A 27,878-nucleotide genomic window follows, 5' to 3' on the forward strand; every position below is an offset into this window, starting at 1 on the left:
CACGCGCCCACTTCATACATCCCTTGGAATAAACAAGGAAGTACTCGTTATTGTACTATCTGTCAACCCCTGGCTCAATGCTGTCAGTTTAAATCGTTTTTTATTTTTTTTATACATATTTTGCATTTACACAGCAATGACCTAAGATACTGCTGTGTGCAAATTGATTTAGAAAATTATCGACATACCGCCACCGTTGAGGGAGGAACATATGGCTTGGTTATCATCAACTTTGGTGCTGTGCTGCTTAACAGTAACGTTAGGTCTACATGTAATTCAAATTGATGCAACAGCGAAAATGAGAGGGATGAAGTCAACTCATAATTTAGACCAAGACGAGCGTGCATTCTCACCATCTACATTTGCGCATAGCACCATCAACTTCAGATCCAAAATAACTCTTCAACAAGTCACGGTATTGGAGCCWGGTAACACAGCTCCAGCTTTCAAAGTGGTAACCCTTGATGGAGAATTCGTTTACCCGCCACTTGCAGGGTTGAAAGGGCCATTGATAATTCATGCTTTTACCAACAAGTCTGCCTTTTTGGAGTGCCTGTGGAACTCTGAGTCGTCATTAACCGACTTGGTCCAGAACCTACCCGAGAGCACCCAAGTCCTCTTCGTGTCTCTTGATGACAGCTCTGTCAACGATGCCTTATGGATGAGAGATCAAGTCCTTCGTGTAGCATCGCATAGGTAGCAACACAAATGTTTACTGTTGCTTGTTAATATAGAGGAGACATTGAACTGAACTGACATATTACAACTTTCCCTTCGTGTTTCTGTTCAACAGAAAGAAAGAGGTTTTGTCCAGATTGCACTTCTCCCCTGTTCCTGTATTTTGCTTAGGGAACTGGATTCCCAGTGTGCTGTACTCTTGGGGTTGTTCCGGACACAACTGTGGCCTTTCTCAGGCAGTTTTTACCTCTACAGGTAGGGAATACTCTCTATGCACTGTACGACTGGTGCACTCATCAAAGCACCAGTGGAAGTTTCATTGTCCCTTGCATTTAGATCCCAACTGTTTGTGGTCCATTTAACTTTTGTTTTTGACTATTATTATTCTATCCCGGAGGAACATATTATAGTTCAGAGTTCTCAGAGTGTCATCAGTTATTTAATGACAGATGGGCCATGTATTTATTGTTTTCTATGTCCATCTTCTGGAAGTTATGTATTTATTGTTTTCTATGTCCATCTTCTGGAAGTTATGTATTTATTGAAATGTTAATTACATGCAGTGTGGAACATGCCGGTGATTGTCAAGAGACTTGATGCGCGATACGATTGGCTGATGGGCTCCTGGAGCCAGATGAAACACCAGTTGATTGATGCAGGCGATGGATGTGAGCCCGCCCCCTCCGCTGCAAGTGCTGTTGCCTGGGTTTCCGAGGGCAACTGCTCCTTTTTCACCAAGGTCAGTTATGAGACAGAGAGAGGGATAGGTGGAGAGATGCGTGGAAACATTTAACTGCCATTTACCAGCTTTAACAGAAGAGTTGTTATACAGTAGCCCATAGAGTTTGAGAGGTTGTGTAAACACTCACAGACTTTCCATGTGCCTGAACTCGACATGAAGGAACACATTGACATTGTTTGTTTCCGTCCCTAGGTGAAGAACATGGCCAAGTCCAATGCCACAGGTGTCCTTATCCATGCAGGTCCTGGAAACCCGATCCAGGATATGAACTGTGTGGGAGACGAATGTTCTACGCCACTAGGCATACCTGCTGCCATGGTGCATTGCGAGCCCTCTGTAGCCCAGGCCCTTCGGTAACTAACACTGACTGACTCATACAGTGTTAGGTCAAGTTGCCTTCCTCACTTAACTCACTGGAAGCCATGCTTCCTCTAAGGATAATTGTGTTCTCTCAGTAGTCTTAGACGGATTACTCATGGAAATTATCTATCGACTCCTGACCTGATGAGATATGCGTGCAATGGTCAATAGAACCTACTGTGTATGTTATTTTACACTTGTTGATTGTCAAATTCTCAACCATTAATGAATATTGGACCAAATAAAGTTAATAAATGGATGTTTATATTCTGTTCTATGTTTTGTAGGTATGGGCACATGGTGAATGTGTCCTTTCAGAGTACCCCCTCTCCAAACTTCTTCATTGGCATTGACCAGCAGGGGGCACTGTCTGAGATGGGCTGGTTCCTCTACCCCTCCTTCAAGTTTATCAACTGGCAGGCCCAGTGGTAAGCAGTAAGCACACTTTGGATTCCCCAGTTTATTACAGTAAACTGAAGACATCAGGAATTCATATTTCAGTATACTGAAGACATCAGGAATTCATATGTCAGTATACTGAAGACATCAGGAATTCATATGTCAGTATACTGATGAAGACATCAGGAATTTCATATGTCAGTATACTGAAGACATCAGGAATTCACATGTCAGTATACTGAAGACATCAGGAATTCACATGTCAGTATACTGAAGACATCAGGAATTCACATGTCAGTATACTGAGACATCAGGAATTCTATGTCAGTATCTGTGAAGACATCAGGAATTCATATGTCAGTATACTGATGAAGACATCAGGAATTCATATGTCAGTATACTGAGACATCAGGAATTCATATGTCAGTATATCTGAAGACATCAGGATTATTCATATGTCGTATACTATGACATAGAATCTAATCATGTGAATATTCAAGTATACTTGAGAAGACATCAGGAATTCATATGTCAGTAATAGCTGATGGAAGGTACATCAGGAAATTCATCATGTCAGTATCTGATGTAGATTCCATCATGTCAGTATACTGATGAAGACATCAGGAATTCCAACAGATGTGTTAGTCATTAACTGATGAAGAATACAGCCTGACATATATGCACATGTAGATATTCTGAAGACATGCAGGATAATTCACATTGTCCCAAGTATATTTCGAATAGAACATCAGGGAAATTTCTACATGTCACGTGAGACATACTGAAGACATCCAGGAATTCACGATGTCAGTATATTCGTGAAGACATCAGGACATTTCGGATCATTGATCCGTAATATCTATAACTCGGAATCACGTCAATTCTGAGCGATTCTATTGTGATGATATACTTAACGGTCACTGGTTCAATGTAATACCTGAAGACATCAGGAATTCATACTGCAGTATACTTTTGAAGATCCCGAAGGCATTAGGAATGTCATATTCATATGGAATCATCTGAGTAGTACAGGTATGATTCATATGTCAGTTATACTGAAGACATCAGGAATTCATATGTCAGTATACTGAAGACATCAGGAATTCCTATGTCGTATACTGGACAGTCAGGATTCATATGTACAGTATACTGAAGACATCAGGAATTCATATGTCAGTATACTGAAGACATCAGGAATTCATATGTCAGGAGTATGTGAAGAAAGATAAATATTTTCATCTATTTGGTAATTGTAACCGTTCCCTCCTAGGTTTGATTTCTATGAGGGGCTTCAGACTAGACTCCGTGACCCAGCCTGGGTGGTCCCTGTGTTTGAGAAGGTCCAGATGCAAGGACAGAGTGGAGCAGTAGRCACTGTGAACCTGCCTTCTGGTAAAGAGACCTCATTGTATCTACCAGGTCATTTACACATACACTGAGTGTACAAAACATTAGGAACACCTGCTCTTTCCATGACAGGCTGACCATGTGAATCCAGGTGAAAGCTATGGTCCCTTATTGATGTCACTTGTTAAATCCACTTCAGTCAGTGTAGATGAAGGGGGAGACAGGTTAAATAATGATTTTTAAGCCTTGAGAAAATTGACACATGGATTGTGTATGTGTGCCATTGAGACGGTGAATGGGCAAGACAAAAGATTTAAGTGCCTTTGAACGGGGTATTGTAGGTGCCAAGCACACCGGTTTGAGTGTGTCAAGAACTGCAACGCTGCTGGGTTTTTCACACTCAACATTTTCCTGTGTTTATCAAAATGGTCCACCACCCAAAGGACATCCAGCCAACTTGACACAACTATGGGAAGCATTGTAGTCAACATGAGCCAGAACCRCTGTGGAACGCTTTCGATACTTTGTAGTCCATGCCCCAACGAATTGAGGCTGTTCTGATGGCAAAAGGGGTGCAACTCAATATTAGGAAGGTGCTCTTAATGTTTTGTACACTCAGCATTTATGGTCGAGCCATACACTAAGTCGGCAATAAATGCATCAGCTTTGAATATAATTTGATAGGTATTTAAAGGGGATCGGAATATTGAATTTTCCATTTCATTGTGTCGGTAGACATGTTGGATTTTGACATGCTGGAGTTGGACGCGTCTCTGTCGTGTCCCAGCGAGAGGGATGACTCCTGCGCCCACTGGGACCACACTGTGCAGCTGTTTGTGTGCTGTGATCATTTCAGTCCCCACTGCAACATGGAGATGGGGCGCTGGATAACAGCCTTCCGCAGGTATAGTCTGTGCATTTGTTGTCACTTGACATGGATACCATGTGACATGAGTCCCCAAAATGCATTTTGATATTTGTTAAGATCACTCAAGAAGGACAAAGCTGTTCCACTTCCATTGATGCAGATGTTTTTTAAAAATCTCCATATCAAATAATTTATGCGTAACAATGATGTACCTTACTGTGATTATTTTCAATTAAAATGGTCAAAAAGAAACCCAAATAGCTTCTTATCAAGAGCATTTCTCAAAAAAAATATTGCTCGGAGTGGTCTAAGTGAGGGGCCTAATTGGAGGAGRCTAATGGGAGGGATATGTAACCTGAAAACTAGCTGTTATTGTCAGAGAGGTTTGAAACTCTTTATTGGTCTATTAACTTACACCGCTTGGTGATGTCACCAGGCAGGCCAAAACTCCACCCGTGCACAACAAGCAGAAATCCCAGGCAGTTTTTTCAAACAGCTCTCACACTAAAAGGCCATTATCATAATTTTCACAATTTCACACTATTATTCCTACTTCATAGTGTGGAAATGTACAGTGGCAAGAAAAAGTATGTGAACCCTTTGGAAATACCTGGATTTCTGCATTGGTCATACAATTTGATCTGGTCTTCATCTAGGTCACAACAATAGACTAACACAGCCTGCTTAAACTAATAACTCACAAAAAATTATTCATTTTCATGTCTTTATTGAAAACATAGTGTAAACCTTCACAGTGCAGGGTGGGAAAAGTATGTGAACCCTTGGATTTAATAACTGGTTGACCGTTCTTTGGCAGCAATAACCTTAACCAAATGTTTTCTGTAGTTGCGGATCAGACCTGCACAACGGTCAGGAGGAATTTTGGACCATTCCTCTTTACAAAACTGTTTCAGTTCAGCAATATTCTTGGGATGTCTGGTGTGAACTGCTCTCTTGAGGTCATGCCACAGCATCTCAATCGGACTGAGGTGAGGACTCTGACTGGGCCACTCCAGAGGCGTATTTTCTTCTGTTGAAGCCATTCTGTTGTTGATTTACTTCTGTGTTTTGGGTCGTTGTCCTGTTTGCTCTACTTCGACTTCTGCGTGTAAGCTTCAATTGGCGGACAGATAGCCTAACATTCTCCTACAAAATGTCTTGATAAACTTGGGAATTCATTTTTCCGTCGATGATAGCAAGCTGTCCAGGCCCTGAGGCAGCAAAGCAGCCCCAAACCATGATGCTCCCTCCACCATACTTTACAGTGGGGATGAGTTTTTGATGTTGGTGTGCTGTACTTTTTTTTCTCCACATATAGTGTTGTGTGTTCCTTCCAAACAACTCAACTTTAGTTTAATCTGTCCACAGAATATTTTGCCAGTAGCGCTGTGGAACATCCAGGTGCACTTTTGCAAACTTGCAGCAATGTTGTTTTGGACAGCAGTGGCTTCTTCCGTGGTGTCTGTCCATGAACAACATTCTTGTTTAGTGTTTTACGTATCGTGGACTCATCAACAGAGATGTTAGCATGCTCCAGAGATTTCTGTAACTCTTTAGCTGACACTAGGATCCTTCTTAACCTCATTAAGCATTCTGCGCTGTGCTCTTGCAGTCATCTTTGCAGGACGGCCACTCCTAGGGAGAGTAGCAACAGTGCTGAACTTTCCCCATTTATAGACTTTTAGGCTTTTAGAGATACTTTTGTGACACTTTCCAGCTTTATGCAAGTCAACAATTCTTAATCTTAGGTCTTCTGAGATTATGTTCGAGGCATGGTTCACATCAGGCAATGCTTCTTGTGAATAGCAACCTCAAATTTTGTGTGTTTTTTTTATAGGGCAAGGCAGCTCTAACTAACATCTCCAATCTCGTCTCATTAGCCTAGGGGTTCACATACTTTTTCCAACCTACACTGTGAATGTTTAAATTATGTATTCAATATAGACAAGAAACATACAATAATTTGTGTTATTAGTTTAAGCACACTGTGTGACTAAGATGAAGATCAGAACAAATTTGATGACCAATTTATGCCGAAATCCCGGTAACTTTTTCTTGCCACTGTATACTGAACAAAAATATAAACGCAACATGCAATCAATCAGCACATTTGTGGCCTGCTGGAGGTCATTTTGCAGGGCTCTGGCAGTGCTCCTCCTTGCACAAAGGCGGAGGTAGCGGTCCTGCTGCTGGGTTGTTGCCCTCCTACGGCCTCCTCCACGTCTCCTGATGTACTGGCCTGTCTCCTGGTAGCGCCTCCATGCTGTGGACACTACGCTGACAGACACAGCAAACCTTCTTGCCACAGCTCGCATTGATGTGCCATCCTGGATGAGCTGCACTACCTGAGCCACTTGTGTGGGTTGTAGACTCCGTCTCATGCTACCACTAGAGTGAAAGCACCGCCAGCATTCAAAAGTGACCAAAACATCAGCCAGGAAGCATAGGAACTGAGAAGTGGTCTGTGGTCACCACCTGCAGAACCACTCCTTTATTGGGGGTGTCTTGCTAATTGCCTATAATTTCCACCTTTTGTCTATTCCATTTGCACAACAGCATGTGAAATTTATTGTCAATCAGTGTTGCCTCCTAAGTGGACAGTTTGATTTCACAGAAGTGTGATTGACTTGGAGTTACATTGTGTTGTTTAAGTGTTCCCTTTATTTTTTTGAGCAGTGTATATATATGTATATAACATAGGAAAATCCCGTTTTTGACTCCACTGGGCCTTTTACCTCTGTGCCTATGGCCTTTACCACTTCAAAGCGATCCCCTTTGGCTTAAAGAAACGCTCCTGCAAATTATTTTAACAATGTTAATGTTCCTCCCCCAGAGGCATTGGGCGCTGGCTCACTGATGTTTCTCCTCTGGTGCCTCTGTTGAACAATGGGAGATGTACCTTCACCATGAAGACTGTGCCTTGGGCCATGCCCTGGGTGGTGTCTCTGAGTCTGAGATTCAGCCACACAAATCACTCAAGTAAGTTATAATGCCTACATAACACGGTCACAGGTGTTAGACCGCTGCGCCACTCGGGAATCCTAAGGCACTGCATCTCGGTGCTAGAGGCATCACTACAGACCCTGGTTTGATTCCAGGCTGTTTCACAACCGGCCATGATTGGGAGTCCATAGMGCGGCGCACAATTGGCCCAGCATCGTCTTTGTTAGGGTTTGGCCGGGGTAGGTCGTCATTGTAAATAAGAATTTGTTCTTAACTGACTTGCCTAGTTAAATAAAAATAAAAAATAKAAATAATAACTCGTACATAACACTGTCATAAGWCATTCATTCATACTCTACACTTTTTAATTAGTATTTTACTGTTCATTGTGTATCAGAATTCTTCTCTAAAATATATGTATATTTTTTTACAGTATAAAAAAATGCTAAGTGATGGTTAGGCAATAGGACTGACTCTTTCACTTTAAAAACCCCCAACATTAAATAGGTTTCCAATAGGTGGGTATGCCATCCTGTTGTGTAAAAGTTCTACTAGTGACAAAGCAATGGACAGAAATCACTCTTCTTGAGTAATTTAGACCATTTCTTCCCTCTTTCACACTGTGTAGAAAAAGATGTGCACTTCCATCCTAAGCAAAGTGGAGTGTCATAGAAAATAACAGGATGTTTGCAAATTGTTGCTGGAAAGTTGTCCTGGCAAAGGACAACCCCCCCTATGAGTCTCGGTCACAACAGAGTAGTCATGGGGGAAAAAGTACTCCAGAATCAGCTTTTTCTCACTGCACAAATGCAATACTGTCTAAAGACAGTATCATTACAGTATCATGCTGTATTCTTATATGGTAATAAGTAACAGAATGAACTCTTCAAACAGATGTTATAACTAGATTTTGCTCTTGTTACAGCCAATCACTCAGACAAGCTTTACCCCTTTAAGCTGATGTCATTGTACAGTGGAGGCACCTTTGACAAGGAATACAACAAGAGATACCAACCAATCAAATTCACTGTCCCAGCCTCAACAAAAAAGGTATAATGCAGAATTGATATTACTTCTGTTTACATTTACTCATAATAAATGGTAATTGTCATAAACTGCATGTTCTTACATTTTTTAATATGCCTTTGTTTTAGTTAGTGCTTTGTCCATAATGTGGGTAAAAAGCTGCTTTACAAATCAAGTTATTATTGTAATCAGTCATTTTATGTACCATATTGTGTCTCAGGTGGAGTTGTATGCCGTAATCACAGGCCACGGGAGCGACGAGAACGGCTGCGGCGAGTTCTGTGTGACATCACACCACTTCCTCGTCAACGGAGCATTTAATAACACCCGTATTTTTGACTCAGCAGGTGAGAAATGACTAACGTTAGAGTTTGGTCATGCAGATTCATATAATCTTACATTTACATTTAAGTCATTTAGCAGACGCTCTTATCCAGAGCGACTTACAAATTGGAAAGTTCATACATATTCATCCTGGTCCCCCCGTGGGGAATGAACCCACAACCCTGGCGTTGCAAGTGCCATGCTCTACCAACTGAGCCACACGGGACCATCTTCCCTTAGACTGGGCCATAGTTACATTAGCATTAGGTTGTATTCCTCTGAGGGCAATTAAATTGAACTGCAGGACGATTTTTTTCTAATTGGATGGGCTGGGGGGGTGGAACATTATTGTTTTTACACCGTAAGTAAGCCCAAGTAGATATTGCATGTCACAATACCATAATAATTTCATACCTTGATTACATTGAGACACGGTCACATAGGTCTCTTTATGTATTCGTGGGAATACTTGGGAACAGATTTCCTAAATTAAAGGAATTAGCTAAACTCCTGGAAATTAGTGTTTTTTGCCCAAGAACAAAAATTATTTGTACAAAAATTATTAGTAAGAATTTATTTTTGGGGGCCAAATTAAATCCCTATTAAATCCCTTTCAGCTGAATTTGGCCTGCAAGCTGCCTGTTGCTGACCCCTGTCTTAGGGCATTTGCCTGCTTGTGTCCCTATTCTTGTTTGAGTGAGTCAGGTGTGGGTCTTTTGTCATGCATTCCGTTCCAAATGAATATAGATACTACCATATCAATGTATTATACTGCATTCACCATGTTTTTAATGCAGCGTTCTTTAACGATCCCATTGTCCTGACTGTTGTTGTTTTACTCTCCAGGTTCAGCCCTGGGGTGTGCCATGCGGGTGGGAGAGGGGGCGGTGCCCAACGAGCATGGCACCTGGCTGTACGGCCGTGGAGGCTGGTGTGATGGGCTACAGGTCAACCCCTGGAGGATTGACATCACCACACAGGTATAGAACTGTCACCAGACCGCGTCATGAGTAGTTGCCCTTGCGGTTCGTCATCAGAAACCTCTTTGTTTAGCTAGCGGTGGATACGATCACATGCAACTTCAAATGCAGCTCATGCAAGTTAACAAACACATAATCGGATGGTTATCGTRTGCAACATCACAGATGTCATCAGAGGATTGATTAAATCACAAATAGAGCTAGTTAAAGCCAGAAGAATCATGCAGTTGTTGAACATAGCTATAGCCATCAGTCTTGCATGTTTTCACGGTCATCTCTCAGTCACTGTTAAGTTTGTCTGGGTCCTGACTAGAGGTCGACCGATTATGATTTTTCAACGCCGATACCGATTATTGGAGGACCAAAAAAAGCCAATACCGATTAATTGGTCGATTTTTATATATATATATTTGTAATAATTACCTACCTACCACCGCTCAGTCAGACTGCTCTATCAAATATCAAATCATAGACTTAATTATAATATAATAACACACAGAAATACGAGCCTTAGGTCATTAATATGGTCAAATCCGGAAACTATCATTTCGAAAACAAAATGTTTATTCTTTCAGTGAAATACGGAACCGTTCCGTATTTTATCTAACGGGTGGCATCCCTAAGTCTAAATATTGCTGTTACATTGCACAACCTTCAATGTTATGTCATAATTATGTACAATTCTGGCAAATTAYTTACGGTCTTTGTTAGGAAGAAATGGTCTTCACACAGTTCGCWARGAGCCAGYCGGCCCAAACTGCTGCATATACCCTGACTCTGCTTGCACAGAACGCAAGAGAAGTGACACAATTTCCCTAGATAAAAGAAATTCATGTTAGCAGGCAATATTAACTAAATATGCAGGTTTAAAAATATATACTTGTGTATTGATTTTAAGAAATGCATTGATGTTTATGGTTAGGTGCAATGACAGTGCTTTTTTCGCGAATGTACTTGTTAAATCATCAACCGTTTGGCGAAGTAGGCTGTGATTCGATGATAAATTTACAATTTAACTTGAAATCGGCCCTAATTAATCGGCCATTCCGGTTAATCGGTTGACCTCTAGTCCTGATTTTAGCATTGACTATCGTGCTACAGAGCTTTTTGGTGCATCCCTCGAATGTGACGATTGCTTGTAAACGAAAAATGGCTTTATACGTCCTTTCCATATAAATAGAATTTATCATTAGATCTATCTAATTTAATCATTCTATTTCTATGGTTATTTCATCCTCACCTCATACTGGAATGATATTGAACTATGAAATGATAATGTAACAATGTTGTCACCTTCAAGTTCATACTAAAGAGGCATTCCTTCACCATGTAAACAAGACCATAACACATAGTCTTTGTAAATTTGCAAGCCTTTTTTTGGTGTTTTATCTGCTATTTCTGACATTGAAAGAGATTCAAGACAAAAGTTTTGCTCATCTTCTATCACATAAACTGCAGGGTTTTTGGTTAAGCATTCAAATTATAGATTTTTTTGCTACAGTAGGCATTTGTGTCCATTAGTTTGCAGTGGAGCGCCCTTCATGAAACTAGCCTATTAGATGAGTACAGCACTTGATCACTCATGAGTCCTTGGAAAGGCACACATGACCCTCTCTTTCCAAAGCTTCAGTTACATTTTATTCATTTGATACACACACATCATGTTCATGACCACTTCATTTAATTACCACAGGCTTCATTTGTAATCCATAGATATTACAGTATTGGGGCTGTTTGATTTACTAAAGTGTTTCTCCTGAGGCCTTGAATTATTTCTTGTCTTTCTCAGCTGGACATGAGTGGGATTGAAGCCAATACTCTGCTCTACTTTGGCCTTTACAGTGGACAGGACCCCAATCCGTCTCACGACCCTGGCTACATTGTCATGTTCTCTTATCTGGTGTTCTACAAGTAGTCTCCCTGACAACCAGGTTGTCTTGAATGTGAATTGTAATGACTGTGATTGATGCGAATCATGTTAAAATCTTTATTTTCTTATCAGACTGCCACTTTTATCCAGTAATATTGTATCCTATTCTATGTTTGGGTGTGTCACCAACTTGCACTGTTTTCCCACTCAAAGAGTTTTCACTCAAGTTCGATACAAAGAAGACGTCATCTTGAATAGCTCATTTTGCTCTTCAGAAAAGTTGAAGAAGGAGCTATTGTTATCTTGCTACTTAACCTGGTCAATTATGTGTAATTACACAAACTTAGCTTTTAGTGTCAAAATTAAACTTTCAGGTGATGACAAGACGCTTTTCCTGACGCAAGATCAACCACTTTCTGATCCTTCAATTATTCAAGTATCTCTTTTTGAATGGTTTACTTGCAAAGGTTGGAGGAGTGGGGGTTGGTTACATTTCTTACCTCAGACATGAATACATTAAACAGTGTAATCTTTCTTAAAATATGAAAATATATCTGGATGTTCAAATTAACAACATTCTCTTTGTTCATTTAATTAACTTTAATGAAGGTGTGCAGTATTATAAACTAATATCCAGCAGTCAGTTTTCATACAAATGAGTTACTTATAGAAAAGTTAATCAGGGATAAAGGTTAGTGTTAAGACCTTCTGCCACGTTTGTAACATTACTATTTAGTGTTCAACTGTATTTTTGGAAACCAATACGGTTCGCACTGCCCTTATTACTCCATCTTGAACATGAATAAATGGAATGGTTCCCTCACTGTATACTTCTTTCAAAAGCCCTAAGTCTCATTCACTTACAGTTAGCTCCAAGAAATGAGGGAGCTTATGTTAAACCAAAGACACACATATACAGTTATGTAAATAGCTTATTGCCCCTGAGGGGATTCATTCAATTTAATTCAAGTTAAATTGAAATGGTGCCATGTTACCACCAACAGTTCCAAGACGAGAGAATACGAATCCAAAATAATTGTGATTGAACATTTGGTCCTAAAATTACCTAGTCCTCTCTTCGACAAGTTTTCTATCCCCATGTCAAAGTATTGGTGAAGAGATAAGGCACTGATATTGAAATTGACCCACCTTTGACCCAAATATATCATCTGTCTCATCAATACAATCAGGTAGATTTGTAAGCATTCAAAACAAGTCAACAAACGTGTTAGACCTTCACACAGGTTTTTTTGCAGCTCTTCTCCGACTCAAACTGGTTTTGGTTTCCCTGACAACCTCCGAACCAGAACTGGGCACAGGCGTTAGCCGTAGTGTCATAGTACCACTTCACAAAGTAATTCCTGCAAGGCCCGGGGTCCAGAGTCTGTCCACATCTCTCATCTGGGGAAAAAGGAAGAAAAATGGGGGACATTGCTTTTACTTGTACTGTATAGCGTTCTATGAAATGACAAGAAGAGGAAATGGGGAAATATCAGCAAAGGCCACACAGTAGTTTGAGCTCTGGAAAAGCGCTATATCCAATCAATCAAATGACCTGGTATTAAAGCATCCTGGGGCAGAGGTGGAGAGGTTGGGGGAGAGGTTGGGGGGAGCCCGGGTAGCTTTACTACGGGAAGGGGCCTCTGGGTGGGGGCCTGGGAGCCCGTCATGACCACACTGTGGGAGGGGTTCTTCATCTCTGAAGGAAGAAGGAACTCTGGTAGGCGCTTGAAGGGTTCCCTGTCAAAGGATGGGACCCTGTTGGTCTCCGAGTTATCTTGGTCCCCGGTCTGGGGGCCCTGTGGGATAAAGACTCTGTCTGACTCTCCTGGTGGACCTGGCTGTTTAACAGAGGGTAAAGAAATAGATATATGTATTTTGTACATCTGCTATAGTATGTGATTGCACCTGCATAGGCTTGAACCTGAGTTATTGTCTATAATATGTGATTGCAATCAAAATCTTGACACACAGGTCCATGTATGAACGCATGCAAATGAACATGTGCACGTACTCACACTCAATTCATGGCTCATTTAGCGGAAATACAATTTTGGGCCCGAGTTCAGACACTATCCTTATGTGGGGCCTTTTTAGCAATCTTTTGGTTATGGTGAGTTCTCTCCTAATTTTCTTCACAATATTATATTTTACAATGACATGATATATTGTACTGCAAAGCTTAGTGAGCTCAGTAAAACTAAATGTGCAGCCCTATTCTGATCATGACAGAACCATTATGTAAAGTGGAAGTGTTGTCATTCTCACCACCATCTGTGTTTTCTTGAAGTCTCCATTGAAAGTGGGCGTGTCGGTATCAGTCCTCTCTGGGGTTTCCCTGACAATCCCAGCTTGTCCAGGGGTTCCAGGGGAGTATCTGGAGCTGGGGATGGAGCTGAACTGGGCCCCACCATAACTCTCACAGATCCGACTCAGCAGCTTGCTCTCAAGGGCTGGATGATCCAAGACAAGACAGTACCCTGATATTATTGGGACTAGGCAATAAGACACAGCTATGTAAAACGTACAGATATTTAGGACTATATTTTATTTGGCTAGTTTTCACAGCACAGGTGTTTCTCTGGCATTAGAAGTATTTAGTTCTACATTAACTCTTCAGATATAACTGTGGCTTTACAAGATCTTCCTTATAAGGAACATTAACTTCAGTAAGGATGGACATCAGTGAAAGGTACTTCCTGCTTACCAGGAAGTGTCCTGAAGTCATCAATCAGGTACATGTGTTCCCTGTCTGGGTCAGAGGCCATGAGGTGGAGCTCTTTCTTAAACTCCTCGTACAGCGGATCACTCTGGTTCACCACCCCGATGACAAACGTCTCAATGTTACTGTCATTGGCCTCTTTCACTGCTTCCTCCAGCCTCACAGTGTCCCTCTCGTCCGCCTGTCCATCTGTGATCACTATGGCCACTTTCCTCACCCCGGGCCTGGCCGCCCGGAACACCTGATTGGCCTGATGTATGGCGCTGCCCGTGAAGGTGCCTTCGCCCAGGTAGGTCATTGTGCGGACCGTCTTCTTCACCTGGTGGTGATAAATATTTATAACATCTCTGATGTAGCCTGGTCCCAGATCTGTTTGTGAGGTCTTATGTGACAATGACCATAAGAGTTGGCAAGACAGCACAAACAGATCTAGGACCAGGCTACTGAACTAGAGAGTAAGATTTTTCATTTTGGACGCTTGAGAGAAAATCACCTTGCATTGAACTGTTATGTCATATGAATTGAATGTTACAGAGGCTTCAATAAAGTTTTGAGAAATATAAAACTGAGATAGTCTTGACCTGGTCCCGGCTGGCTTGCTGGTGCAGACTGACCACCACCATGTTGATGTGGCTGTAGAGGACCACCCCGACGCGAGTGGTCTCCCGGCTCACGGAGGCACGGTCGACCAGAGCGTTCACAAAGTCCTTAACCACGTTGAAGTTGTCAGGGCCCACACTCTCTGAGCTGTCAATCACAAAGACCAACTCCAGTGGGCTCTCACGGCACTTCACCCCACATCCTGGGGAAAGAGATAGATTCATTGAAAGTCTCTGCAAACAGCCATTACAGGTATGGTATTGTACCTGGTGTGTGAATTACCACATTACCACACTAACCACATATAGATCTGACCAGTTTGATGACCTCCTCTCTCTGTAAAAGATGGTAAAACACTTTAGTGTCTAGTCATTGTAATACTACAGTACGGAGGTACAGTGTACAGAACAGACTATACTTACTGTTAGGCCAGGTTCCCCTTTTTCTCCCAGTCTGCCCTGTAATTCAGGAGGTCACTCAATAACAAATATATACATCTGATAATGTCCAAGCTTTTTCCAGATTTATAGTAAGACTAGTACCAAAGGTCCAGCAGCTCCTGTCTCTCCAGTCTCTCCACCGTCCCCTTTTCTGCCTCGTTCACCCACGAACCCCCTGTCTCCCTGTAGGAACAGCAAAACTGAATCATTTTTCTATACCTTGGAAAGCATTATAACTTTGTCAAGTTCAAGACCATTTGTGAGACTGGATTTGGTTCTGGCTGCCGAGATTAGAGATTGGATAACATCTCTATATTTATTAAGCTACATGTTATGTTGTTTGTGTGGAGGTTCTTACCTTATCCCCTTGAATACCATGTCCTGGGGGCCCCCTGGGGCCCATGATCCCCTGGAATCCTGACTCCCCCTATCAGACAAAATCAATTCAGCAATTTGACCTGTGGAAACACAGCACTAGTAAACTGTATGCCTGGCTGTACTATGACCTAACATGGCATACTAAATGGTCCTTTAACTGTACCTTTGGTCCTTGAATGCCCTCTCCAGGCAGTCCCTGGGGACCCGGTGCTCCAATCTGACCGGCTGACCCCTGCAGAGAGAATCATGTCATCTTGATGCTCCGCCAGTCATACGGTTCATATCAATCTTTCTCAATCCTGTGTACTCCAATCATGATGGCTCATTTCTCCTCCTACACATTGATAAAATGATTATTATTGGTCTGAATAGGATTCATGACCTTGGGACCCATTAGCCCAACTCCTGGTGCTCCAGCTGGTCCTGTGGGGCCTGGAGTTCCCCGGTCTCCCTGAACAGAAAGATCCTCAGGTTAAATACTCACATAGAGATCACAAAACAAACACATTAAGTTGCCCCTATAATTGGGTTAAGGTTATTTTGTGACCTAAATAGAGTTTATGCAATTATTACACCGGAAAACTCACCTTAGGACCAGGTAAACCTTTTCCTTCTGGTCCAATCTCACCCGTCAGTCCTGGTACTCCAGGGGCTCCCTAATAAGCATGACAGAACATCCATTCATACAGTATACATACTGAATAGTCAGCATAGATCAATGAATATGATCATAATACTAGAGAAAATGGGGATACTTACTGGAGTTCCAGGAAGGCCTTCCCCTTCAAGCCCAGGTGGACCAATGGGCCCTGGTAGCCCTCTCTCCCCCTTAAAAGATAGAGTGGTTTCACACCAATGGTCTTATGTGGTTCATTGGACATTTGAGAAATACTTGCACCTCCCAAATCAAAATGAAAGAAGCTGAATCAAATAACCTTCGGTCCAATGATTCCTATTCCTGGTTCACCAACATGTCCGGGTGGACCTACTGCACCAGGGTCCCCCTGGAAACAAAACAACCCAACATAAAATAGAACACTGACGTCATCCTTAAGATATGGTAACACTTTAATATCCTAATAAAGTAGTAACCAACAGTGTTGTCAATGTTCCTTCTCACCAGAACTTACCTTGATACCGGGTAACCCCCGCCCAGGTGGTCCGTTTGTACCTGCTCGTCCAGCACTTCCGGGTTCACCCTGAAACAGGAAACATTTTATAACAGCAGAACCAACCATGCTTTGGGTCAGTAGTGTTGAGCATGACTGTTGTGCATGTGCTTACCTTGGCCCCCATTTGCCCCACAGGCCCTACTGCCCCTAGCTGGCCCCTGGAGCCCCGCTCCCCTCGGTCTCCCTGAGAGAATAGTCACAGCTTGATTTCAGACACTCTTTTCCATACATCCTTTGAAATAGTGAAAATGCTTTAAGATAACTGATTTGTACCTTTTCTCCAGGGACACCTTTTCCGGGTGCCCCATCAGGTCCCCTGGGCCCATGTAACCCAATGTCACCCTGATACCATGTGAAATAAATACACAATACTGTAAACAATGAACACTGTCAGTTGACAGCCTGGCATTAATGTACTGTCCTAGTGATAATGACATTGCATCACAGCACACTGTGCCCACCTTCTGTCCTATGTCTCCATCCTCTCCAGAGAGGCCCGGAATACCAGGCAACCCCTCCGATCCTGGGTCTCCCTAGAGGAGCATTTWCAAATCTCTWTTAACACAGTTTTACTTSATCTGGTTTAAATACTGTCTTACTYAACCATCAGACTTACTTTAGGTCCTGGCTCCCCYACACCMCTCTCCCCTGGGATTCCAGGCTCACCTGAGAAGCCTTGGCTTCCCTGRAGAACAAACAGTATATGTGACATCATATTTACTAAATMAATATACTGRARGTTTGCGTCTTGCYTTCAGATCRAAGACTTRCYTTTTTGCCTGACATTAGACTRCCTTTGARCATGTGACAWTCAACCTTACCTTTTGGCCCATAAGTCCCACACCTGGATTCCCTCTGGGGCCTGGAGGGCCAACTGGCCCTTGGTTCCCCTGAAAAGAAGGGGACATTAGAAGAAAAATAATATGAGTATAAGTATGTGTGAGTATACAGTATGTTTGAGAACAGACAAATTGACATTATACAAAAGGATCTGACTGCAGTTTAATCAGAATGTACCTTTTCTCCTTGAATTCCTGCCCCTGGCATTCCCACCGGTCCTTGTGATCCAAGCTGTCCAGGATTTCCCTGAGAAAAACACAAGACCTCTCGTCAAATGTCATTTCACTGAAGGAATATGGGATCATTCTCAATGGATCATTGATCATTTATACTCATACGGACCAACATAAGACCTCAACATAGTAATGTCCAATAGTCTTAAACTTGCTTTACCTTATCACCTTTGACCCCAACACCAGTGAGACCACGCTCACCTCTGGGGCCCTCGTAGCCTCGATCCCCCTGAAAAATAGATACTTGAGTCCACATTGATTAAAAAAWWWAAAAAAAAGACATATTAATGGCCCGTTGTACTTACACCAGACTTCATTCTGACGTGGATGTGCACAGTTATACCTAACAGTATACATGAAACAGGATAATGCTCGGACACTCAAATATTTGCCCACCTTTGGGCCAGGGAGCCCCTCCCCAACAGCTCCCTGGTTACCCTGTGCTCCAGCAAGTCCTGGGGGTCCCTGAAATAAACAAACAGTCTCATCATTTTTGACCCTCAAACAGTTTCAAAATTTACTGTCCAGTAAATGGCAACATTTAGTTTTGTTTTTAGATTACCATTGTCAAATCTGATCATATGAATCAGAGGTAGAAGGATAGGGTCATGTATAACGTTCCCATAGCGATCACTGTTTAGGTATCCAAAGCTGGCATCTCCAGTAATACTTACTGGCTGTCCTGGCTCTCCAATTCCAATGGGACCAAGGGTTCCTGGTCTTCCCTGAATTCCTTTGGCCCCCTGAGAACAATGACACATTTCAACATTTATGTTATTTACATAAACTGTAAATGTATAGCATCATCTCTGTAATGGTTATTATTAGGTTACCTTTGGACCTGGGAACCCAATGCCAATGTCACCTGCTGGTCCAGATGCACCGGTGGGTCCTTGGTCCCCCTGTGTTAGAGGTGTACGATCACAGTGTGAATTTGTCAAAACGCCTACTACTTGAAACCCACACCACCAACAAGTTAGTCATAAAACACTTCTATTCCAAGTTCATACTGTAAGAGAAAACCATTCCCCAGTGCTTCTCCACAGAGGAACTCTATCCATTCCAACAGAAGTCTACGAGGATAGAAAAAAAAAGACAAAGGATCTTCATGGGATTCAATAACGCATCTGTCACTTGTTCCTGCTATACTTTATGTTCTTGATTACATCAGAACTTTAATTAAAAAAAATCTAAATAGCTAAATGGCTCTAAATCACTTGATTCCAAGGCCTTCCTTGTTTGAGAGGTCTGGTCAATGTGTGAGAGAAAGTGAAGGATCAGTATTTAAATAGACATGTGTAACGGATGTGAAATGGCTAGCTAGTTAGCGGTGGTGCGCGCTAATAGCGTTTCAATCGGTCACGTCACCCGCTGTGAAACCTTGAAGTAGTGGTTCCCCTTGCTCTGCAAGGGCCGCGGCCTTTGTGGAGCGATGGGTAACGACGCTTCGTGGGTGACTGTTGTTGTGTGCAGAGGGTCCCTGGTTCGCGCCCGAGTCGGGGCGAGGGGACGGTCTAAAGTTAAACTTTTAATTGATGCTGTTGCTGCGGAAAAGGAGGGAGGTCGAAAGGGGGGTGAGTGTAACGGATGTGAAATGGCTAGCTAGTTAGCGGTGGTGCYCGCTAATAGCGTTTCAATCGGTTACGTCACTCGCTTTGAGACCTTGAAGTAGTGGTTCCCATTGCTCTGCAAGGGCCGCGGCTTTTGTGGAGCGATGCTTCGTGGGTGACTGTTGTTGATGTGTGCAGAGGGTCCCTGGTTCGCGCCCGTGTCGAGGGGACGGACGTAAAGTTATACTGTTACACATGGACAGAATGGTCAACTCAGCTCTCTCAATGACCAAGCAACACACTTTGACAATAGAGATGCTGTGTGAAAATGTGTTTGCATGTAGGAAAGTGTCATACAGTAGCACCCATGACTGTAATTGGCTGATTTCCTAGCAGCCCATGAATGTAATTGGCTGAGAATCAGCATGCCTACTTTAGGTCCTGTTTGGCCCTCCGGACCCTGCTCCCCGAGTGGTCCGTTAACACCCTGTTGAAGAAACCAAAAAAATCCCAAAATGACCTTAATGAATAAAAGCACAATGAAGTTGATTCATATAATGCACTGGTTCCATTGCAGTATCCTAACAGGTCCATGTGAAATGGTTTTGAAATGGCGTCTACAACAGCCTTTTTTCTCACTGTACAATATGTAGCTATTGTTTGTATAGAATTGATAGCCCAGAGAATCTAACTCATCCCTGATATCTGCCAAATCTATATTGTGAGGAGTATTTTACATTTTACAATGTACCAGTTAGTAGTCAATTCTTACAGTTGAACTAATGCAATACAAATGCACAGAACTATACAGAACAGAGCAGTAGTTTTGTTCCATTCTCAGGGCCTGGTGTCAAAACAACACTATCACTGATACCATGCCAGACGAGGGGCTGATAGTGAGGAGGAACAGTGCCACTGTACTGGCAACCCTGTCCTAGCAGCTAATCCTACGACACAAAGTCTGCTCCTGGAAAAGAATAATATCCTGCAAGCCTGGATTCACTGCTTTAGATACTCACATTAGCATCAGGATTAGGCGTAATCCAAAATTCACATTCCATAAGTGCATGGGTGGGAAAACGACAAACTCAACTTCCATTTTCCATGTTTGAGAATGAAAGGGAATAAGAGATGTCTGATTGACTTATATGCAGTCTGTAATCAGGACTCAGGTATTTTCACCCTGTCATCAAACAACATCTTAGTGAAAAAAGTACTCAGCCCTTGCTCTAAAGTGCATCATTCATTGAGAATCAATTAACCTATTCCATATGAACATACTGTATCATATGCAATCATGATTAAAACAAGGTCCTAAAAAGGTAGCGAAATATACCTGTTCATGTGTTGAAGGAGTAAAAACAACAATGTTACACTGTACCTGGTCTCCTCTGGGTCCCCGTGGGCCAGGAGGTCCTCCAGGGCCCTGTAATATGACATCATGCTTCAGTTGGCACACATACTGTAGAATAGATCACAATGTTGATTGAACCAAAATGGCACAGTAATCATTGTACTTACTTCATCTCCTTTTTCCCCAGGGGTGCCACAGTCTCCTATCTCCCCCTGAAATACAGCACAAGTTCAACCAATCATTGGCAAAACCCTTTTAAGCAAGACAGTTGTATTCTGAAATGTCTTGAAAGCAGATGTCCCACCTTGCCACCTTTATAACCAGGACTGCCCTGTAAAGTAAGAACAACCGTGTTCAACACCCAGTACTGAAGGTATCTCAGTCAACTATGGACATGTGGCGGTTAGATGGAAGTTAATTAGAATAGAATGCCTCAGAAAATATTTACAGAATAAAGAAATACATAGTATACCTCAAGACCGTCACTTCCTGGTCGGCCACTGACTCCAGGTTCTCCCTTGTAGAATTGAGACAGTGTTATAAATGTGAGATCAGGATTGTATGTAGATCGCTGAGGTCATTAAAATAGTGAAAATCACTATCTTTTTACTACTTACCCGTGATCCTTTTGGACCAGATGGTCCTTCATATCCTGGATCTCCTTTTTTACCCTTGATGATACACAATAAGTTAGTATATGGAGTCATTGTTGAATGAGAGTATTCTGTATTTCTTACAAGGTTTTTGTTTTGTTTTTGTGTGGTGCGTCAGTCATACTGGGTTACTGCATAATCCTTACTGTAGACCTAGATGTACTGTTGAAAAACGTCTTGTGTACTCACTGGGTTTCCAGAAGGGCCTCTCTCCCCTCTTTCACACAAACACACTTTAGCCTGTGGACACTGATACAATGAAAATAATACAAAATCAGTCTTATCACTCCACCTGCTACTTCCAGTGGCATTGTAGTGTTATTGTTTTGAAGTACTTACCGCCTCAAGCGCTATTGCATCCTGGGTGGGAAAAAGATACAAGAAGATTGTGTGAGATTTTTACCTAGAAACAATTCCAACAGTACCACTATTGACTGAACATTGTATTGTACCTGAGCAAGCCTTACTGTACATGAACAATGGTACAGATGGTCAAGACATTGTTCTAAGGAAGAATAAAACAACAGGGGGTACGGGCAATAGGGAGCTAGATCACTTCCTGTCAGTTTTGCTTAATAAAGCTGTCTCTTTTAAACCTCCTCTAATGACGAATATGAATTAGAAAAAATATGATGGATATTTGGAAAATTTATAATTTATGCTATTATTTGCCCATAGACAGGTCTTGACCTCATTTAGACTATAGACAAATCTCTGTGTATATGGAAAAGGCATATTAGGGGAAGAATTCCCCACACAGGAACAATTCTGCCATTGAGGTTTGAGCCCCCGCTTAGGACACAGACATGATAACAAGACAAGTTTATCTGAGGAGCTCAGTACTGTTGGACAGTGATGTTGTGTGGCAACTAACTTAGTTACCCTCACTTTGTACCCTCACAAACCTCTGGAAAAAGCTGTGAAGTTCTCATACTCATATAGAAAAGACAGTGTGGAAGGTACTATCATACCCTTTTCACACTACAAACTAATGATCCCAAACTATACCGTGCTGGCCTGGTTCAGCATACCAATCATCTTCAACTTGAGTGTAGGGTGACTTTGATGACAGAACACTCACCAACTCTTTCAGTAACTTCTCCTCTAGCTGGGGGTCAGTGAGACTGTGGACGAACTGCTGGGCCGGTGTGCTGGCAATAGCCCGGAGTTTGGCACTGTTCTGGCTCTGGCGGGCCAGGTCCGACAACCCTACAGCAAAGAGCTTCACGCCACTAGCCTTAGCATCCGCCGCTGCTCCGATCACATCAGGGTTCCTCGGATGATCGGCACCGTCGGTCATGAGCACCGCCACCCTGACGCTGTCCTCCTTGGTCTCCTGGGTGAAGAGCTGTGTGGCGTTGGTGATGGCGTAGGTGGAGTAGGTGCCATGGCCAATGTAGGCCATGGAGCTGACTCTGCTGTGGAACACATCCAGGTCCTGCCAGGCAGTGAAGCTGTGCTCTACAGACACGGAGCTGCTGTACTGCAGAGCAGCCATCCGCAGCTTCAGGGTCCATCCAGACACCTGGAGCATGGTGAGACGAGTGCTGAAATGCAGAACAAAGGACTTCTGCTTCTCGAACAGGAAGGTCTTGGCGCTCTCCGAACTGTCCAGAATGAAGGCCACCTCCATGGAACATGTTGTCATGTCTGGGAGAGGGATACATACATGTGTTTCACATGGAGATCGATTGGATAAACTTCAGGCCAATGTCAAAAGCAAATGAATATCTATACTGAACAGAAATACAGTATAAACGCAACATGCAACAATTTCAAATATTTTTGCTGAGTTACAATTCATAAGGAAATCAGTCAAATTAAAATAAATAAATTAGGCCCTAATCTATGGATTTCACACAGTGATGTAAAATACTTAAGTAAAAATATTTTAAAGTACTACTTAAGTAGTTTTTTTGGGTATCTGTACTTTACTATTTATATTTTTGACTACTTTTACTTTTACTTCACTACATTCCGAAAGAAAATAATGTACTTTTTACTCCATACATTTTCTCTGACACCCAAAATTATTATTACATTTTGAATGCTTAGCAGGACGGGTGAAATTGTCCAATTCACGCACTTATCAAGACAACACATGGTCCTCCCTTCTGTCTCTGATCTGGCAGACATAGCCCCTGGCTATCCATACATTTTTAAAACAAGAAAAAGGTGCTGCCTGCTTTGCTTAATAGAAGGAATTTGAAATAATTTATACTTTTACTTATGATACTTGAATTATTTGCAATTACATTTACTTTTGATACTTAAGAATATTTAGAACCAAATACTTTTAGACTTTTACTCAAGTAGTATTTTACTGGGTGACTTTTACTTTAGTAACTTTCTATTAAGGTATCTATACTTTTACAAGTATGACAATTGGGTACTTTTTTCACCACTGATTTCACATGACTGGGCAGGGGCGCAGTCATGGGGGGGCATAGGCCCATCCACTTGGGAGCCAGGCCAACCCATTGGGGAGCCAGGCCCAGCCAATCAGAATTAGTGTTTCCGTACAAAAGGCTTTATTACAGCACAAGGTGCACCTGTGTAATGACAATGCTGTTTAATCAGCTTCTTGATATGCCACACCTGTCAGGTGGAGGGATTTTCTTGGCAAAGGAGAAATTCTCACTAACAGGGATGTAAACAAATTTGTGCACAAAATTTGAAAGAAATAAGCCTTTTGTGCATATGGAAAATGTCTGGGATATTTTATTTCACCTCATGAAACGACCAGCCGCCTCCAACATAGTTTTAGAAATTTGGCAGTATGTTCATTTTTTTGGCAGCCTCACAACCGCAGACAACGTGTATGGCGTTGTGTGGGTGAGCGGTTTGCTGATGTCAACATTGTAAACAGAGTGCCCCATGGGTGGTGATGGGGTTATGTTATGGGCAGGCATAAGCTACGGACAATGAACACAAATTATTTTATTGATGGCAATTTTAATGCACAGAGACACCGTGATGAGATCCTGAGGCCCATTGTCGTGCCATTCATCCGCCGGCATCACCTCAAATTTCAGCATGATAATGCACGGCCCTATGTTGCAAGGATCTGTACACATATCCTGGAAGGTGAAAATGTCCCAGTTCTTCCATGGCCTGCATACTCACCAGACATGTCACCCATTGAGCATGTTTGGGATGCTCTGGATCGACGTGTACAATAGCGTGTTCCAGTTCCCGCCAATATCCAACAACTTCGCACAGACATTGAAGAGGAGTGGGACAACATTCCACAGGCCACAATCAACAGCCTGATCAGCTCTATGTGAAGGAAATGTGTCGAGCTGCATGAGGCAAATGGTGGTCACACCAGATACTGACTGGTTTTCCGATCCACTCCCCTACTTAATTTTTTTTTTTTTTTTAGGTATATGTGACCAACAGATGCATATCTGTATTCCCAGTCATGTGCAATCCACAGGTTAGGGCCTAATAATGTTTTTTCAATTCACTGATTTCCTTATCTTTGAAATTGTTGCATGTTGTGTTTATATTTTTGTTCAGTGCATTCGGAAAGAATTCAGACCCCTTGAACTTTTTTGCGCATTTTGTAATGTCACAGCCTTAATATAAAATGGATTAAAAATATATATGTTTTCATCAATCTACACACAATACCCCATAATGACAAAGCAAAAACAGAAAAACCTTATTTACATAAGTATTCAGGCCCTTTGCTATGAGAATCGAAATTGAGCTCAGATGCATCCTGTTACCATTGATCATCCTTGAGATGTTTCTTCAAGTTGATTGGAGTCCACCTGTAGTAAATTAAATTGCTTGGACATGATTTGGATAGGCACACACCTGTTTATTTAAGGTCCCACAGTTGACAGTGCATGTCAGAGCAAAAACCAAGCTATGAGGTCGAAGGAATTGTCCATAGCGCTCCGAGACAGGATTGTGTCGAGGCACAGATCTGGGGAAGGGTACCTAAACATTTCTGCAGCATTGAAGGTCCCCAAGAACACAGTGGCCACCATGACTCTTAAATGGAAGAAGTTTGGAACCACCAAGACTCTTCCTAGAGCTGGCCGCCCAGTCAAACTGAGCAATCAGGGGAGAAGGGAGGTGACCAAGAACCCGATGGTCACTCTGACAGAGCTCCAGAGTTCCTCTGTGGAGATGGGAGAACCTTCCAGAAGGACAACCATCTCTGCAGCATTCCACCAATAAGGCATTTATGGTAGAGTGGCCAGATGGAAGCCACTCCTCAGTAAAAGGCACATGACATGCCACTTGGAGTTTGCCAAAAGGCACCTAAAGACTCTCAGACCATGAGAAACAAGATTATCTGGTCTAATGAAACCAAGATTGAACTCTTTGGCCTGAATGCTAAGCGTTACGTCTGGAGGAAACCTGGCACCATCCCTACAGTGAAGCATGGTGGTGGTAGCATCATGCTGTGGGGATGTTTTTCAGTGGCAGGGACTGAAAGACTACTCAGGATCGAGGGAAAGATGAACAGAGCAAAGTACAGACAGATCCTTGATGAAAACCTGCTCCAGAGCGCTCAGGACCTGACTGGGGTGAAGGTTCACCTTCCAACAGGACAACGACCCTAAGCACACAGCCAAAACAACGCAGGAGTGGCTTCGGGACAAGTCTCTGAAAGTCCTTGAGTGGGCCTGCCAGAGCCCGGACTTGAACCCGGTCGAACATCTCTGGAGAGACCTGAAAATAGCTGTGCAGCAACGCTCCACATCCAACCTGACAGAGCTTAAGAGGATCTGCAGAGAAGAATGGGAGAAACTCCCCAAATACAGGTGTGCCAAGCTTGTAGCATCAGACCCATGAAGACTCAAGGCTGTAATCGTTGCCAACGGTGCTTCAACAAAGTACTGAGTAAAAGGTCTGAATAATTATGTAAATGTAATATTTCATTTGCAAAAAAATCTAAAAAACTGTTTTTGCTTTGTCATTATGGGGTATTGTGTGTAGATTGATTAGGGGAAAAAACGATTTAAACAATTTTTTAGAATAATGCTGTAACAAACAACATTTGGAAAAAGTCAAGGGGTCTGAATACTTTCCGAATGCACTGTACATCTACTTAGAATAAATCACGGTTACAATGATTTAGACATTGATAAATTAAAATGTTCCTGTTGGCTGAGAAAGTTATTTGACTTCTCCAGCAGATTGTGCACCCTTTTTTTATTTTTACAAAAGACAGAAACACCTTAAAGAGCAACTGAACGTAATAAGCTACTTTTCCTTTTGAAAACGGCCTGTGTGGCATCGATATGAGAAACATGTATTCAAGTGTAAATAGGATAATTTTAGACATAAAGTCAGTCCAAAACTTAGATTTGCGAGCTAATTAGGAAAAACACGGTATGTCACGGAACGAAGGTTGACTGTTATTTTCAGTCGCATATCCTAATGAGAATTGAAACCGAGGCTAAATCAGGAAGTTCAGCCCCCCTTTAACATGCACGGGGTGTTTTAGATGTAATGTAGCCATATAGATAAAAAATAATAATGGATAAGCCACAGTGACTGACCATCCTCACTAACATGTGGACTTCATTTACCATTTCCTACATCTCTGAGGACACTGTACTTTCCTTTTCTTCTTCTCTGACCTATGGCCTCGTGAAGAAGTGCCAACAGTAGCAGGAACAGAGCCACTCCTTTCCCCATGTTGTTCTTTCTCAACATTCACACCCTACACATAAAGAAAAAAAACATGTCGTATTCAAGTGTGACATCATTCTCTATGGCAGGTGTGGATGCGATCTCCTCCTCAATCACGATCATTGTTGATTCTCACCCCAATTGTTGGTGCACAGAATCAATGTACAGTACATGGGCCATGCAGAGTCACTGTATCAACTATGGGCTGAAGCTGGCAACATAAATGTACTTTATGAATTCCTGTAATGTTGTCAAATATTTATACAGAGCAATAAAAAAACGAAATGTTCAACTAAAACAACATACCACATAATTTATGCTAATTTGTAACCCTAGAAAACAAAGTCAGTGTAATCTATTTTTCATCTTTTACATCCCACAAGACAAAATAATTGGCCAACTACTCAAAAAGTTGTCATTTGATTTGAAAATGTGGATTTTTATCATCTTACCTTAGTTCTCATTTAAATACAGCCGCCGATTTAGGTATAATCATTTGGAGTGGTTTAGGAAACAGCATCTCGTCCTGATCACCAGTTAGGACTAGTCCACGACGTGAAGTGCGATGTCGCATAGGGATGGACAGCGCTCGGTTCCTCTGCAAGAATGTGTAGATTATTGTGCGCTACATGTCACTATGTATTATCTTTATGAAATTTCAGTTTTACAAACTCACAGATACTGAATAAATTGTAGTCACTCATAGGACGTGTATGTGACCAATACAATTTGATTTAGTAG

General features: G+C 42.1%; 2 protein-coding genes across 2 annotated transcripts in view; one reads left to right on the plus strand and one right to left on the minus strand.

Moving 5' to 3' along the window:
* On the plus strand, positions 1-12,365 carry si:dkey-256h2.1 (uncharacterized). Its single transcript, XM_023980019.2, has 12 exons — positions 1-696; positions 794-933; positions 1,242-1,417; positions 1,613-1,773; positions 2,068-2,208; positions 3,450-3,571; positions 4,262-4,430; positions 7,228-7,373; positions 8,263-8,387; positions 8,584-8,710; positions 9,534-9,667; positions 11,457-12,365. Exons 1-12 carry the CDS (start codon positions 212-214, stop codon positions 11,580-11,582), a joined length of 2,052 nt encoding a protein of 683 aa, XP_023835787.1. The 5' UTR covers positions 1-211; the 3' UTR covers positions 11,583-12,365.
* LOC111958764 (collagen alpha-1(XXVIII) chain) overlaps positions 12,354-27,878 on the minus strand; it is a 17,272-nt gene continuing 1,747 nt past the window's right edge. The window contains exons 2-37 of the mRNA XM_023980029.2: positions 27,590-27,735; positions 27,035-27,168; positions 22,561-23,129; positions 21,819-21,839; positions 21,669-21,728; positions 21,444-21,497; positions 21,299-21,343; positions 21,131-21,157; positions 20,994-21,038; positions 20,854-20,898; positions 19,906-19,959; positions 18,756-18,824; positions 18,597-18,665; positions 18,319-18,387; positions 18,083-18,151; positions 17,867-17,935; positions 17,671-17,739; positions 17,466-17,534; positions 17,311-17,382; positions 17,123-17,191; positions 16,962-17,033; positions 16,808-16,876; positions 16,613-16,681; positions 16,437-16,505; positions 16,265-16,333; positions 16,060-16,128; positions 15,841-15,909; positions 15,658-15,726; positions 15,402-15,482; positions 15,282-15,317; positions 15,159-15,195; positions 14,841-15,061; positions 14,245-14,578; positions 13,806-13,990; positions 13,093-13,378; positions 12,354-12,938 (exon numbers count right to left, since the gene is read on the minus strand). Coding sequence (XP_023835797.2) covers positions 12,766-12,938; positions 13,093-13,378; positions 13,806-13,990; positions 14,245-14,578; positions 14,841-15,061; positions 15,159-15,195; positions 15,282-15,317; positions 15,402-15,482; positions 15,658-15,726; positions 15,841-15,909; positions 16,060-16,128; positions 16,265-16,333; positions 16,437-16,505; positions 16,613-16,681; positions 16,808-16,876; positions 16,962-17,033; positions 17,123-17,191; positions 17,311-17,382; positions 17,466-17,534; positions 17,671-17,739; positions 17,867-17,935; positions 18,083-18,151; positions 18,319-18,387; positions 18,597-18,665; positions 18,756-18,824; positions 19,906-19,959; positions 20,854-20,898; positions 20,994-21,038; positions 21,131-21,157; positions 21,299-21,343; positions 21,444-21,497; positions 21,669-21,728; positions 21,819-21,839; positions 22,561-23,129; positions 27,035-27,161 — 3,579 coding nt within the window. The 5' untranslated portion in view covers positions 27,162-27,168; positions 27,590-27,735 and the 3' untranslated portion in view covers positions 12,354-12,765. The remainder of the gene's footprint in view (positions 12,939-13,092; positions 13,379-13,805; positions 13,991-14,244; positions 14,579-14,840; positions 15,062-15,158; positions 15,196-15,281; positions 15,318-15,401; positions 15,483-15,657; positions 15,727-15,840; positions 15,910-16,059; positions 16,129-16,264; positions 16,334-16,436; positions 16,506-16,612; positions 16,682-16,807; positions 16,877-16,961; positions 17,034-17,122; positions 17,192-17,310; positions 17,383-17,465; positions 17,535-17,670; positions 17,740-17,866; positions 17,936-18,082; positions 18,152-18,318; positions 18,388-18,596; positions 18,666-18,755; positions 18,825-19,905; positions 19,960-20,853; positions 20,899-20,993; positions 21,039-21,130; positions 21,158-21,298; positions 21,344-21,443; positions 21,498-21,668; positions 21,729-21,818; positions 21,840-22,560; positions 23,130-27,034; positions 27,169-27,589; positions 27,736-27,878) is intronic.

The sequence above is a fragment of the Salvelinus sp. IW2-2015 genome, linkage group LG35 (assembly GCF_002910315.2).
Source record: "Salvelinus sp. IW2-2015 linkage group LG35, ASM291031v2, whole genome shotgun sequence".
Taxonomy (NCBI): domain Eukaryota; kingdom Metazoa; phylum Chordata; class Actinopteri; order Salmoniformes; family Salmonidae; genus Salvelinus; species Salvelinus sp. IW2-2015.